General features: G+C 34.2%; 1 protein-coding gene across 3 annotated transcripts in view; it reads right to left on the bottom strand.

Moving 5' to 3' along the window:
* LOC113175909 (ubiquitin carboxyl-terminal hydrolase 9X-like) overlaps positions 1–15,381 on the bottom strand; it is a 127,015-nt gene that overhangs the window by 43,320 nt on the left and 68,314 nt on the right. For 2 of the 3 annotated variants that reach the window (XM_077794091.1, XM_077794090.1), the window contains exons 23-27: positions 6,459–6,589; positions 5,997–6,275; positions 3,886–4,011; positions 2,886–3,011; positions 1,596–1,765 (exon numbers count right to left, since the gene is read on the bottom strand). In XM_077794091.1, coding sequence (XP_077650217.1) covers positions 1,596–1,765; positions 2,886–3,011; positions 3,886–4,011; positions 5,997–6,275; positions 6,459–6,589 — 832 coding nt within the window. The remainder of the gene's footprint in view (positions 1–1,595; positions 1,766–2,885; positions 3,012–3,885; positions 4,012–5,996; positions 6,276–6,458; positions 6,590–15,381) is intronic. The other variant, XM_077794093.1, reaches the window with a different exon arrangement.

A 15,381-nucleotide genomic window follows, 5' to 3' on the forward strand; every position in this document is an offset into this window, starting at 1 on the left:
GGGAAAACTATTTACTGGAATTGGAGTTGAATCCCTACTCACACCATTCAAAAAAACCCCCCAAAACTCCAGATAAAATGCAAAAGTATAGTATTAAATACTTAGAAAGCACAAAGACAACTGGCAGGATGGAATAAAGTATTTGTAAATTATATATCCAAGAAGTGATTAATATACAAAATAGAGAATTGCTAAAACTCAAGAACAGAAAAATGTGCAAAGGTCTTAAAGAATGTATAAATGATCTGAGAAGATGCTTATTACCACTAACCATTAGGGAAATGCAAATAAAAACTACAATTAGATACCATCGTTATCAGAGGTAAAGAGAATGCAGAGAAACTGAAGAGAAAGTAGAGAAAAAAAATCTTAGGAATTTGACAGTGGGCATATAAATGGAGATGACACAAAATCAGAATTCAGTAGAGCCTCAAAAAAGTTAAACAATAAGATCATATTACCCAGTAAATTGACTTTTAGGCATAAACTCCAAAGACCTAAGAATAGGACTAAGTCAGAGACCTGCATTCACAGCAATTTTCATAGCAACATTATTTATAGTAGTTCAAATGTAGAACTCATTCAAAATTCCACCAACAAGTCAACACAGATCTAGTATGCACAGGCAATGAATTATTCAGCCTTAAGTATGAATTAAATTCTGACACACTCTGCAACATGAATGAAATAAATTTATTTTTGTACTGTAATGAACACAAGGGCATTTTACCACTGAGTGACATCCCAGCCTTTTTATTTTGAAATAGGGTGTTGCTAAGTTGCCCTGGCTGGCCTCAAACCTGTGAGCTTCTTCTGTCACCCTCCTGAGTTGCAGAGATGGTAGGCATGTGCCAGTATGTCTAGCATAAATAAACTTTGAAAATACCATAACATAAACTAATTCATACAAAAATAATGGGGTAGTAGAGAAAAATGACAGTAATTGCTTCAAAGAATTAGTCTGTTGTGGTGAAAAATTTCAGATATATATATAACACTAATGATGGCCTAACAATGTGAATATATTATATTTAAAGTCACCCCACTGTTCATTTAAATGAAATAAAAATGAGCCAAGTTTGATGGCAACCTGCCTGTAAATCCCAACAACTTGAAGGTTGAGGCAGACGGATCACAAGTTTGAGGACAACCTTAATTAAGCTAGCCTTTAGACAATTTAGTGAGACCCTGATTCAAAATTTAAAATTAAAAAGGGTTATGGATGTGGGTCAAAATTAAATAATAAAATGGGTATGGATGTGGGTCTGAGTTCAACTTCCTGGTATTCCTTCTCCCCTATACAAAAAAGTGACAGTGCAAATTTTTTGTTACAGATAATTATATATCCTACTACATTAAAACAAACAGTAAAAAACAAAATAAAAAGAAAAACACAAAAAACAAAGCCAATACTGCTTGACCTAAAACTAGTTTAGGTAAAAAGAACATGTTAGATAAAAATTCTCTTATATACCAAAAAAATTATGTTTAAATAAAAAAGATTTGTTCATTTTCTTCAAAATATCAATCTACTTAAAGTCAGCCTTTCTCTAAATTAAAACAAAACAAAACAAAACAAAACAAGGGACACTTACTTGCTAGGACAGTGTAATAATAAGTCAATGATGAATGTCTGCCAGGCCTTTTCTTTACTAAGTGCATCTAAGGCTGTTGGAATTAAAGCAAAACATAATGTCATCACTTCTAATGCTTCACAGCAAACCTGTTCATCTTCCAACACTGGCTCATTGCTTGTACTGGTCGTCTGTAAAATTATAATGAGGAATAAGTTACTTATTAGATACGTTTAATAAAAATATTCTCAAAACTAGTTAGCATTTAAAATTACCTACTCCATAATGAACATCTGGTCTCAGACCAATTATGTATTTGTTCTTCTGCATGATTGGTATACTTCTGTTTTAGTCATAATTCCTCCTAAAGAATCACTTTTCACTCCACTTTCTTTTTACCAATTCTATTGTCTACCCTAACTAGAATATAATTTTATCAAAAAAGCAATCAATATTCTCAAAGTCAACAGAAGACATGTGTAACGTAAGATATACTCGTATAGATAGGTAGCAGTTTTTAGTTTACCTCTGTCAATCAAAATGTAATCAATACACAAAGAGGAAGCCACAAAATAAGGTCATTTTAAAGGAATGTATCTCAATGGTAAAGAGCTTGCCTAGCATGCTGAAGAATCCAAAGCACCACAAAATGAAAAACAAAACAGCTATCAGAAGCTGTTAAAAGTGTAAAGTATCAATATCAAAGAGCTCATTGGTCTTATTTTTGAAGTAATTTGTTTAGTAAAAAAGTAATTTGCAGGGATTGAGGATGTGGTTGTAAAGATGGAATTCTTGAGTTTGGGTCTTTGTACCAACACACATTTGTGCACAAAAACACACACTGAGAAAATTCTACCAACTGGTGAAAAATTAGGATAATATTTAAATGATGAACTCTTTCCTAAGTTTTAGTCATCTAAACGAAGCAACAGGAACAACAAAATATTTGCGTGTGTGTATGTGTGTGTATATGTGTGTGTGTATATTTAAATGTCATGATCCCAAATCCACTATTATAAAAATATTACATAGGAAAAAATGACCAAGAATAAAGCGACTGACAAAAAGTTAATAAATTCATTACAGTACAGATACACCTATTTTTAGAGTAAGATGCCTTTTGGCAGGATCCTGAATATTTATTTTCAAAATAAATGATTCCTCATTTTATCTATAGACAGTAGTTAATCTGAAATAATCAGATATATGTTACTTGGTCTTTGAATATGACAGACTGGACGAAAATTTAATTCCATGCACAATTAAGTAATATTTACTCAAAAGGAAAGTATTTTTTATTATAATTCTTACCATCTCATAAATTTTAGTTATTTCTTCATTCGGCCTAAATACTAGCTCTAATGCTCCACATCCTGATGCCCAGATAATTTTTTGTATACCTCTAATTACACAAGTATCAGGGATATATCTTGAGGCCTATAAGAAAACGAATATTACTGACAGACTAGCAGAGTATAATAATACAAAAAAAAAAAAAAAAGCAGTAGGAATGGTTGTAAAAGAAGTAAAGAAGTAAATGTTAGACTGCCTTTCTGGTCCAATGTTGCCTTAATCCCAGTTTTTGGTGTCTTTATATCAAGTTGTATAATATGACTTCTATACAAAGAAAAGATATGTTTAACAGCAGCACCCAGAAAGAAGACTTCAAGTTAAAATCTGAGATAGTTGTTCTGTATTTTACATAAGACTTTAAAATATAGAAAATACATATAAAATATATTTTACAGAAAATATAAAAAACACATTTTATATATAGACAAACAGAAAATATAGAAACATTTTACAATTAGAAAAATATATAGAAATATAGAAAAAAAGATTACCAACCCATTCTACTTAGGTATCTACCTAAAAGACACAAAAACACATACCTACAGAAGCACTGTCACTTAATTTCATAACAACTTTATTTCCAATAGCGAAGAACAAGACCAATACAAATGTTCATCCATAGATGAATGGATTAAAAATGTGAATCATAAAAACTGAATAAATTGTAGCACATAAAACAACTTGGAAATTTTTCAAAATCATGCTGATTTGAGTGAACCAAATACAAAGGAGAACAGAATATATAATTTGATTTATAAAAAAGTTAAGAGAATAAGTACTATTCTACACTGACAAAAAGGTCAGTAGTTGCAGAAGCCAGGGCCAGATGAATGTAAAATATTTAGGTCACAATAAAACTTTTGGGACAAACAGAAATAATGTCTTCTTTGAATATCAAAAGTTTAGGCATTTATCAAAAGTATTCAGGAACATAGATCTTTCAAAGTTTGATACTAACCTCATCTGATATTTGCTGAGCAAGACGTATGGATACATTTCTAAGCATGCACTCAGATGATGGATTGGGAATACTCTGAAGGGCACCTTGTAGTACCACAGCTTGATCATGAGTAACTTGGTTAATCTAAAATAAATCAATTATTTACTTCAAAAAAGAACTTGTTCATAACAAAATCCCATAAACATTCATATACTTTTGAACTATTACCATTTTCTCAGGATATAATTCCTTTACAGATGGTGGGAAAAATTCATGGTGGTTTACATAAAAAGCATTTCAGATTGCTAACTTCTTAGATTTCCTTTATACTTTCAGAGTTAACAACAACATCCGAATATTCTAGTTTTAGATGAACACACATACACTTTTTTTGGGGGGAGGCATTGGGGACTGAACAAAGAAGTACATTACCAATAAGCTATATCCCTAGTCCTTTTCATCTTTTATTTGACACAGGGTCTTGCCAAGTCCCTTAGGTCCTTGATAAGCTGCTGAGCTGGCTTCAAACTTGTAAAACCTCATTCCTCAGCCTCTGAAGATGCATGCACTACCAAGATGAATATGAGCTCATCCTACACAGGAGCTCGCTTTCCCTTACATGGTGTTAAGAGTTGTTATTTTGAATAAACATTTAAGGTGCTTCTGGGCAGATCTTTCTCCCAGCCTCCTACTTTTAAAGGATGACTATAGCTATATGTCATAATGGAGAAAATTAGTTATAAACTCGTATCCTTTTCTATCTTCCTTTTTTAATCTTTAAAAGGTTCCTATTTTTGTTCAAAGCTAATTTGTTACCTGCACACTAATGCTTGTTCCATAGACATGACAAAATTGCTCACAGCTTAACGTGCCTGTCTGCTTATGCATCATTTCTTTCACTGTAGAGTTCAAACCCCAATGCCCCCCCTAAATAAATTAATAAAAAAATAAAATAAAAAACAAACAAAACCTGAATTTCTTTAAAATGAGTTTGGAAAGGTGTTAAATAAAATTTTATCTGTTATGTAGGTACTGTTTATTTTAATCCAACAACATATATTTGAAGATGTATTTGCCAAATGCTACGACAGAGGAGCTAAAATGGCAGAGGAAAGAAAATAGAGATATACAGTATGCTTCACTGAGTTAAAATCTCAGCTCACTGTTATTATTTTGGGCCAAGTTATTTAATCATTTTATGTCTTATTTTTCCTTAGAAAACAAAAATTTTAGTGACCCACCAAATATGGCCTGGTACTAATACATAAGAACTCAACATATTTTGACTATTATTTTCCAAATTCTAACTTTCACAAACTTAGGAACAATTTAGGTTCATAATGTATCTCTAACAATACCTGACATATGGTAGATGAATAATATTGAAAAAATAAAATGTTACATATGAAATTTTAAAGCCAATAACTCAATTTTACTAATATAATTAAGGTTATTATTTGTATTAGCAAAGAATTGTAATACTTGTTCTTTTTTTTAAATTTTTTTTTTAGTTGTAGATGGACATGATATCTTTATTTTTATGTGGTTCTGAGAATTGAACCCAGTGTCTTACATGTGCGAGGTAGACACTCAACTACTGAGCTAAAGCCCCAGCCCTGTAACACTTGTTCTTACACTGAAATTTATCTTGTGAGGTTATTATTAATGTACTATTATTCTCCAATTCAACTCATTAATCTGAGATGAAGAAATAAAAATGCTCTGAAGGACAAAAATAACGGCTTTTATTTTAGAATTGGTTGAACTGGTATTGTCTATTCAAAAACTGAAAAGGAACTATGCATAAATATGTAAAAAAAATTGTTATATTAATAAAATCTTTTACTCATTATCTAGATTCAATAACCATAAAATGGCTAAATTTGTCAACTCTCTCTTTACCACCTCAGAATTACTTTAAAAAAAAAACTCCCTGACATAATATATGAAATGTTGTAAAATAAGCCTTTTAAATAAAGCCACATATTACATTCCAGTAAGATTCTTGATTACTTCAAAATCCTAAATACCTAGTTACTACTTAAATCTACAGGTTATGCAATTGCTGAGTTTATCTTTAAAAATTAAATACGAAAATAAATTTCAAAAAATTTCTTAAAATTTATTACCGGTGTTATAGGTTCTGCACCATCTACAACTGGCTGACAAGCTTCTGCTACAGCTCGAACATGGCCATAGCCAATGGCAGTTAATAATAGTTTGGCAATTTTAAGGGCATTGAAGTAAGCACCCTTACGAGTTTCTGTATCTGTATTTGGTAAGAAGTTATTTCTTATTAGCATACTCAGTACAAGGGGTAAGCCACCACTTTTCAAGAAGTGAAACTGAAAATCTGAAGACATATCAGTCAGAGGCGCACCAGCAGGCATTAACAAGGCGTAAACTACCTGGGGGGGGGGGAAAAAAAGAAATTAAAGGTTGTCCAAAAAAAAAAAAAAAAAATCTCATAATGTACATTTCTCTTCTCAGCATTGCTAAGAAATTCTTGATTAAATATTTTCTTTATAATCTTTTACATGCTCTTAATTTTATGATACATTATAAAAATTATTTTTGTAAAACAAACAAACCTCTGTTAGGTATAGAACTTGGGAGGCAGAAGGGCCAAAGAAGAGGGAGTCAAGAGATGGACCAATGTTGCTTTCTCTAAGATTTGCATAGTTCAAACAAACAGCTCTTAATTTTTCTATAGTTGTGCTATCTGCAAATAAAAGACAAACTAAAGTTAAACAAAATTTACATTTGATATTTTAAAGAATATTATCTTAAACATAAAAAAATAACAGTAAACTTATATTAGGTATAGGATTAAATATAAGACATTACTACTTGTGAACTGATTCAAGATCAACTAGGACTTTTTAATCACCAATCCCAAACACGAAGGAAACAGTTTCCTATTTAGAAATCTCAGTATGTTCTCTTTTTTCTTTTGAGACAGAAACAAAACACAACAAAAGAATATACACAGAGAACACACTGAAAGGGAAATTTGTTTTTCTTAATGCATAAACATAAGTTCCTCTCTCAAACATTCAATAGTAAAAGAAAAATAACTCCAATTAAAAACTAGCAAAGAATATTAAGACATTTCTATCAAGAAGCTGTATGAATCACTAAGCAAGCACATGAAAAATTGATCTACATCATCAGCCATCAAAGAATCACACATTAAAACCACATGAGATGCAACTTCATCACCAAAGGCATGGGATTTAAAACAACAAAAAAAGTAACAGGTTTTAGTGAAGATATAAGAAACCAAAACTCTCATATCTTACTAGTAGAAATATAAAATGGTGCATCAACTTTGGAACAGTTTGACACTTCTTCCATTAAGTCAATCACAGAAGTATTGTTATTCAGTAATTTTTCACCCTGTTATACAGCCAAGAAAATGCAAACACAGTTCCACACCAAAACTCCATACTAAAATCCTAATAAAATATTGTTTATAAAAATTAAAAAGTAGAAAAAACTGAGATGTCAACTAAGACATAAATGGATAAACACAAGGTAAATAAGAATTAAGTGTCACCCAGTTTTAAGAAGGTAGAAAATTCTGACAGATTCTACAACAGGAGAGTACTGCACTAAGCGAAATACCCAGTTACAATAGTAAAAAAACTATAATCTGTGATTTCACTTATATAAAATATATTAAGTAATAAAACTTGCAGAAAAAGAAGGAGAATGGTGATCATTAAGGATGTATAAGAAAAGGGTTTATTGTTAGGAGATATTGAGCTTTTTTATTGGTGATTGCTGCATAATAATATGACTACACTTATCAGTATGTGTAATGGGTTAGAAATGAGTTGTCTTCCAAAAGGTGTGACCTAATATGTGAATTAATCCACTGATGGATTAACTGGGTTTTAACTGTAGGCAGGTAGGGTGTAGCTGGAAAAGTAGGTTCTGCCTCATCTCAGGCTCACAACTATGGATTCCGCCAACCAGGGACTCTACATCTTAAACTATGAGCCAAAATATACTTTTCCTTCTCCAATTGTTCTTGTCAGATCTTTTGGTCACAGTAAAGGAAAAGCTGACTAAAACAGCAGTGAACTGTACATTTATAAATGTATTCTGAGATTTATTTTACAGTGCTAGAGATCAAACCTATAGCCTCACACATGCCAAGAAAGTACTCTACCACTGAGGAACTGTACACTTTCAGAATAATCAGTTATGGTGGTCATTTTATACAAGATTTTATTACAGTTTTTTAAAAAGGAACATTATCTTGTAATAATCAAAATTCAACTTGTGTAGTCATTGTTTTTTTTTTTTTTTTTTAACTAGGAACCTAGGGAGTTACCACTGAGCCACTTCCCTATCCTTTTTTTTTTTTTATTTTATATTTGCTCAGGATATATCTAAATTGCTGAGGCTGGCTTTGAACCTACATTCCTCCTGCCTAGCCTCCCCACTGCTGGGATTACAGGCCATTATGTAGAGCTGCTCTGTTTTTAAAAGAGAAAAAAAAAAGAGAGCTGGGGACATAGCTCAGCTGGTAATGCACAAGGCCCTAGGTTCAATTCCTCCCCACTCCGGCCCCCACAAAACACACCAAAAAACAAAATAAAACAACAACAACAACAAAATCAAAAAAACTCTTTGGTATTTTTCATAATATCCTGAAAATCACAACCACTGGGTCAGGAGTGTCCTGTTTTTCTTTTGCAAGCAGAGCAATAAACCAATCTTTTCTTTTTTCTCAAAGCTGTATCTTCCTTGTTGGATTGCCATAGGGGACAAGGTAGACTGGGACAAAGGACAGTCAGTGCAGATAATGAATTAATGACTAGGTCAGGAAGCTGAAGACTGATTCAAAGAGAAATAAAATGCTACTATCTCCAGAGCACTACCTCTTCCTCCAACCTTGGCCAAGGTCACCTATCTTTAGGGAATTGTTCCTCCCAGAAAGAACTTGCTAATGAATTCCCCCTGGCCAGATCTCTTCCTGCCCTTTTACCCACCAAGCAGGCAGGGTGGGAGAAACCTAAAGTCTTTTAAAAGGGGCAAGTCACCCCCATTCCCTATGTATTCCCTATGTATGGTATGAGTCTCTCTCTATTTTATCTTTTAAATAAAACTTTTTACTCTTGCCTCAACATTTCTTGGATGTTCAATATTCACCACCAGGGAAATGGGGACAGATCCTGAATTTCAAGACTAATTTCCGAGGACTGAGCTTTAGGGAAAAAAATTAGTTTCCTGGGTAACAGCAGCCCACGCTTCACCCTTCTTGGGTAGGCCTGACTCTCCAAGGAACTCTACTTCCATGCTCATAATGCAAAATAGCTGATCAACTTGCTGAGAGTCATATTGGAGAGTTAGGAGAAAGGTATGTCTGCCTTGGGTAGAGCAGAGGAGCTACTCCTGTGAGTAAAGGGAGGGATTGTAGGACTGTCCTAATAGGTGCTGAAACTCCTTTTGCTTTGGGGAACTCCCACCTCTTCTCCCTGCATAGTACAGGAGGCTACCATCATGGTCTACTTTGAGGGAAAAAAAAAAAAAAAAAACTGAATAAGTCATGACACTTATGGCCATCTGCATGATCCCGGCCCTATGTAAGCCTTGTCTGGGGTTCCCGATGGAAAACAAGGAGTTTGTATTACTTTTCCCTCTTTTGGCAGGAACCCATGGAACCCTTCGAAAGGAGCCCATATTTTCCACAGAAATGTGATATGGGGAAATTTAATAGTGGTTCGCTTCATGCTTTAGGTATAGCTCTTGCTGCTCTGTCACTGCAACTTATTTTTAAAATGGTGTTACTTTTTCTTCCTCTACCCCTTCTCCTACCTAATCTCAGGGAAACAGGATTACATTTCTTCCCTACTTTAATCAGATTTTTCTATTACCAAGTACTCACCCACCATAGGAACAAAGTAAACAGACTTTGGGTATGGTCAGGAGATCTCAGAAATGACTCTCTTTCAACAACTGATTACAATTCCAGCAGAGAACACGTGGAAAGTAGCATTTTGAATCACCTCTAAAAATAGCCCCATTTCTCTGCAAATAGGCAGAATCACAGCCTTTGGGACCGAAGTTCCTCTATTTTTCCTTTGCTGGCAAAGCAATAAACCTTCCTTCTCCCTTTTCTCAAAAAACAAAAAACAAACAAACAAAAAAAAAAAACAACTCATGTTCTTAGGAAGCACATGGATATTGTAGTAAAAATATGTAGGTTAAAAGGCACAGGCTTCTATCACATTCTCCAAATGTTAGAAAAATCTTATGGAGACAGAGTGCAGAAGCCAGAGAGCTGAAGCACAGAAACTCTTTTTATTCTAATTGTAGAGAATCAGATGTGTCTGTGTTACCATTACTGTCCTTGGGGAGTCTGCCTGCAAACGGGATATTCTGTCAAGGTATAGATAGGTAACATCGGACATGCTTGAAAACGAGGTTGTCTGCTGTCCTTGGGAGAACGTGCCTTGCAAACGGGATGTTCTGCCAAGTGGGCTAGGAGGGTGCTAAGAAAAATTTTATTATCTGTTCTTAACAAGAGCAAAGCTAGGCATGTTCCAGGCAGAGAGTAGATTAGCCATGAGAATCGGGTCACTTCTGATTAGAAAGTAAAACTTCTGTATGCTATGTTTAATTAGCTAAACAACCTGATTTATTGCTGTTGGAAAGCTGCCTTCTTTGTTCACAATACTATAAAAAGATTGCTTGTATATAACAAAGGGCTTTTTTTTCTGCTGCTGCTTTGCTTGCTCTGCTTCTTCTTTCTTTCTCATGCTGACCTGCGAGTGAATTACTGCAACACTAATTTTAAAAAATTAAAAGCCTTACAATGCTCTGGTCCCAAGGCAGGTATATTTTCTTTAATTGTAGTCCCTCTGATTCAGAGGATCTAATTTCATTCCCTACTTTATCTGAATAATGTTAAACCACAAATTTCTCTATTTTTTATATGTTTAATATCTTCCAAATTAGGATTTAGTTACACTGAGATAGCTGTCTGGGATATAGCAAGTTTTCTCTAATAACAGTATTCTGTTTGTAATGTCTGTTTAATATTTATGTGAAAGGACAGATGAGTAACTGCAGCTAACGCCTTAGCTAAATAAAGGAAAGGGCTTTTATGCAGGGAAAAGACTGCCACAGAAGTTAGGGGATTAAACAAATAATTAAATAATTTAATTATAATATGGAACCAGTTTCCCCATTGCTACAGAAAAAAATGAAAAGAAGCCAGGCACCATTGCATACCCGCAGCTCAGGAGGCTGAGACAGGAGGATCGTGAGTTCAAAGTCAGCCTCAGCAAAAGCTAGGTGCTAAGCAACTCAGGGAGCCCTGTCTCATGGGCTGGGATGTGGCTCAGTGGACAAGTGCCCCTGGGTTCAATCCTAGATACAAAAAAAAAATAATAATAATAATAATAATAATAATAATTAAAAAAAAATAAAATAAAAACTCAAAGTTTCACAATAGTGAAACTGGAAATTCTATTATGTGCTCATGATTTTTATATACCTATACAAATTTTCATAGTACACACAGGAGAAAATACGTGTGACTGGATATGCTTACACACCTATGCTATCTCTATCTTGAGGGATGAGAGAGGCATCACATCTCAAGTAAGGAAAACGCGGAGATCAAATTTTGGCTTTAAATTACATTTTATACATGAAGAAATCAGTGGTTGGGAAAATGGCTAATTCAGATGTGTCGTTGGAAACAGACTCATCTATTTGTTAAGAAATAGAAAACCATTTAATGATAGCAATGACATTAAATTTGGTTTAATCCAAGAGGGAAAAAAATGTGTCCAGAGAAAATAAACTTGTTTCAAACTGTTAACTTTTTGGCAAGAACAACTGCTCAAAGAGCTGATTACTGTGGGAGCAATACAACAATTAAAAAGAAGTACATTGGAAATAGTACATATAGACATAATTAATGCTACTAAAATATACACTTACATTAGGTACAATAATATTACCTCGTGACACAAAGTAAATCATATAATGTACATACAAATCTATTGTCACAATAAAAGAAAATAATAAAAACAGGGGATATGATTCTGGGTGATTCTCCTTGGCCCATGATGAGTTCACAGACATTAACAATGCTGCTGAGAAGTCATGCTGACCCAAGAGTTAAGTTTAAAGCATTTGAATAATGGGGCTCTGGAATACTGTAAGTAGAACAACTTTTGATGAAAATATTTTCAAAGAAGTTGAGAAAACACTTGCATGGGTTCTCTCTTGTCCAGCCAGAAGTCTACAAAACAAGGTAGAGGAGAATGTGGCTGTGGAGTTGTTAATCAAGATCTCTGGAGACTAATCAGGAAGCAGGTCTGATTTTATTGCGTAGTTACCATGGTATATATATATTCAGGCAGTAGCTAAGGAGATTATAGGCAGCCACCAATACAATTTCTGGCCAACAGTCCTTGCAGCAACCAGTCGAGGAGTGGGCCATGGAGCAGGCACAAGAACTGCAACACATGGCCTCACGTCCAGGGCTGTGCCTAAAGGATAAACTATTTGCAGTTCACACACCTGCGGGGGGAGTGGTTTCCCACTCAGACACCCATAATGTATGTCATGTATGCAATACTCCACACACTTGTCCCCACAAACACTAATTTAGTATACCCTAAATGGAATCTGCTAAAACTTTAGGTGACAAACCTGTGAAAGATGTTTAAAGCCATGGTATTACTTACTTATCAGGAGATATTCTATAAAATATCAGATGCTACCAAAGCAGCAGTATCAATGGTTTACTTGGCTCACTTAACAAATCTTGTTTTGTGAATTCTGTTCCAAAAAGAATATGGATATCTTGGCTTGTTTGTCATATGGAAAAGATATTTAGCAATGGTAAATTTATTATTATTTTTTCCTGATTAACAACCACTGTTAAAATCTGAGTGTTTGGTTAAACTGTGGCTGTAGACTTGATATTGCACAACAAATTCAGCTAAAAATCAAAAGGTAAAACAATACTGACATATGCAATATAATACAGTAATTTACACAACTAAGATGTTGCTTGATTAACAAGTATTTACATATATACACTCCCACTGCTGTGAAGTTAAAGCATGAAGATTGATTTCTATACAATTTATAGAATGCATATTTTCCCCACTTAAACACAGGGCCCTTAGCATTTACATACCTCTACAAGTGTGCAAAGAACATCTCCATATGTGAAAATACAGTGAACTATGAAACTGAGTTTTCATTTAGCTTAAAATTTGAACTAAATATAATCACATGACAAAATCCCAAAATACTGAGGAAAGAAGCAAAGAGACCAGCATTAACAATGGAATACTTGCCACTAACTTTATACGAATAAACATACATAATGAGTTTTAACTGAACAAAATGTTGGGCAGAGGATGCAGCTCAGTGGTAGGCCAATTGTCTAGCATGTCTGAATCCCTGATTCAATACTCAACCCCACATACAAATAAATAAATAAAATAAAGGTCCATTGACAAGTACAACTAAAAACATTATTCCTCAGCAAGGCAGGGTGGCACATGCCTACAATCCCAGCAGTTTGGGAGGATGAGGTGGGAGGATCACAAGTTCAAAGCCAGCCTCAGCAACAGCACAGCACTAAGCAGCTCAGTGAGACCCTGTTTTTAAATAAAACACAAAACAGGGCTGGGAATGTTGCTCAGTGGCTTAGTGCTCCTGAGTTCACACCCTGTAACTCCCCCCAAAAAGTTTATCCTCATCTTCCAAAAAGCATATATTATGAAAAAACAATACTAAGTACAGTCTGAATTCTGCTCATAAAAATATGTAGAAATTAATTTTCCCTTGCTAAGTAAGTATCTACAAGATATTCTTGATTTTGCTTAAAATACTGGCTATTCACACAGAAAGTTCTTAAATACCTATCACTGAAGAATCTTACTATAGTAACTCGTAAAACCTGAGGAAAGATGGAAACTTGAATAAATTAGCAGATTTGATGGCAGAAATATATCAATTTAAGTTTACTATGTTTACAACATTGTTATCTGAAAAACACACTTCTGAGTGAGAGGACACCAAACTAACAAAGTATTTTCATAGAGTTTAATGATGAGACTTGGTATTTTAATTTTTCTGTAATTTTGTAATTATTTCAATACAATAACACAGGGATTGCTGATCAGAACATTTAAAACACAGATGTTATCAGGAACATTAAATATTGCATAAAAAAAGAAGACAACTGGGCTGGGGTTGTTGTGGCTTAGCGATTGAGTGCTTAGCTCGCATGTCTGAGGCACTGGGTTCAATCCTCAGCACCACATAAAAATAAACAAACAAAATAAAGGTATCTGATCATCTACAACTAAAAAAATAAAAAATTTAAAAAAATAGAAGCCAACTTTAAAAAAGAAAAAGTCTTGAAAATAATAAAATAAAGTGGTTACACATACACACAAAATCAACCAAGAGATCAGCCAAAGAAACTAAAAAAGAATAAAGAGAAGCAAAGAATAAAAAAAAAATAGGTTGAGTTAACACTTCATTAAACAGCATATAAAAATCTCAAAAATACAAAGAAAGCAATGAGAAAATGAACAACGCAAAATATAAATCTCTCAAACTGAAGAAATTAATTGTTCAACTGGCAAAATCCACTGAGATCCCATATATAAGACAATTAAAAAAATTCCAAAGTACACCATCACAAGAGTCTATAACTCAAGGATTAATTGAAAACCAAACTTACTACCATGGTAAAAGAACTTGTTTGCATTTCAGCTAATATCTTTTTTTTTTTTTTAAAGAGAGAGTGAGAGAGAGAGAGAGAGAGAGAGAGAGAGAGAGAGAGAGAGAGAGAGAGAGAGAGAGGGAATTTTTAATATTTATTTTTTAGTTCTCGGCGGACATAACATCTTTGTTGGTATGTGGTGCTGAGGATCGAACCCGGGCCTCACGCATGCCAGGCGAGCGCGCTACCGCTTGAGCCACATCCCCAGCCCTCAGCTAATATCTTAAAAAAAATAAAAACCTTTTATTTTATATACTTTTTTTGGGAGAACAAGCTTCAGCAAAATTACTAAAGAAAGTCTCAAGATTAAGAGCACATTGATTGGAGGGAAATGGATGGCATTAGAGCAGATTATGCTAAGTGAAGCTAGTCAATCTTTAAAAAACAAATACCAAATGACTCCTCTGATATAAGGGGAGGAAACAAGGACAGGGTAGGGACGAAGAGCTTGAGACGAAGATTTTCATTAACAGTGTTGAGAGGTGGGAGGGAAAGGAAACGAGAAGGGGAATCGCATGGAAATGGAAGGCGATCCTCAGGGTTATACAAAATGACATATAAGAGGAAAGGAGGGGTAAGACAAGATAATTCAAATGGAAGAAGTGATTTACAGTAGAAGGGGTAGAGAGAGAAAAGGGGAGGGGAGGGGAGGGGAGGGGGGATAGTAGAGAATAATATAGACAGCAGAATACATCAGACACTAGAAAGGCAATATGTCAATCAATGGAAGGGTA

This window comes from Urocitellus parryii, chromosome Y (genome assembly GCF_045843805.1).
Source record: "Urocitellus parryii isolate mUroPar1 chromosome Y, mUroPar1.hap1, whole genome shotgun sequence".
Lineage (NCBI taxonomy): Eukaryota > Metazoa > Chordata > Mammalia > Rodentia > Sciuridae > Urocitellus > Urocitellus parryii.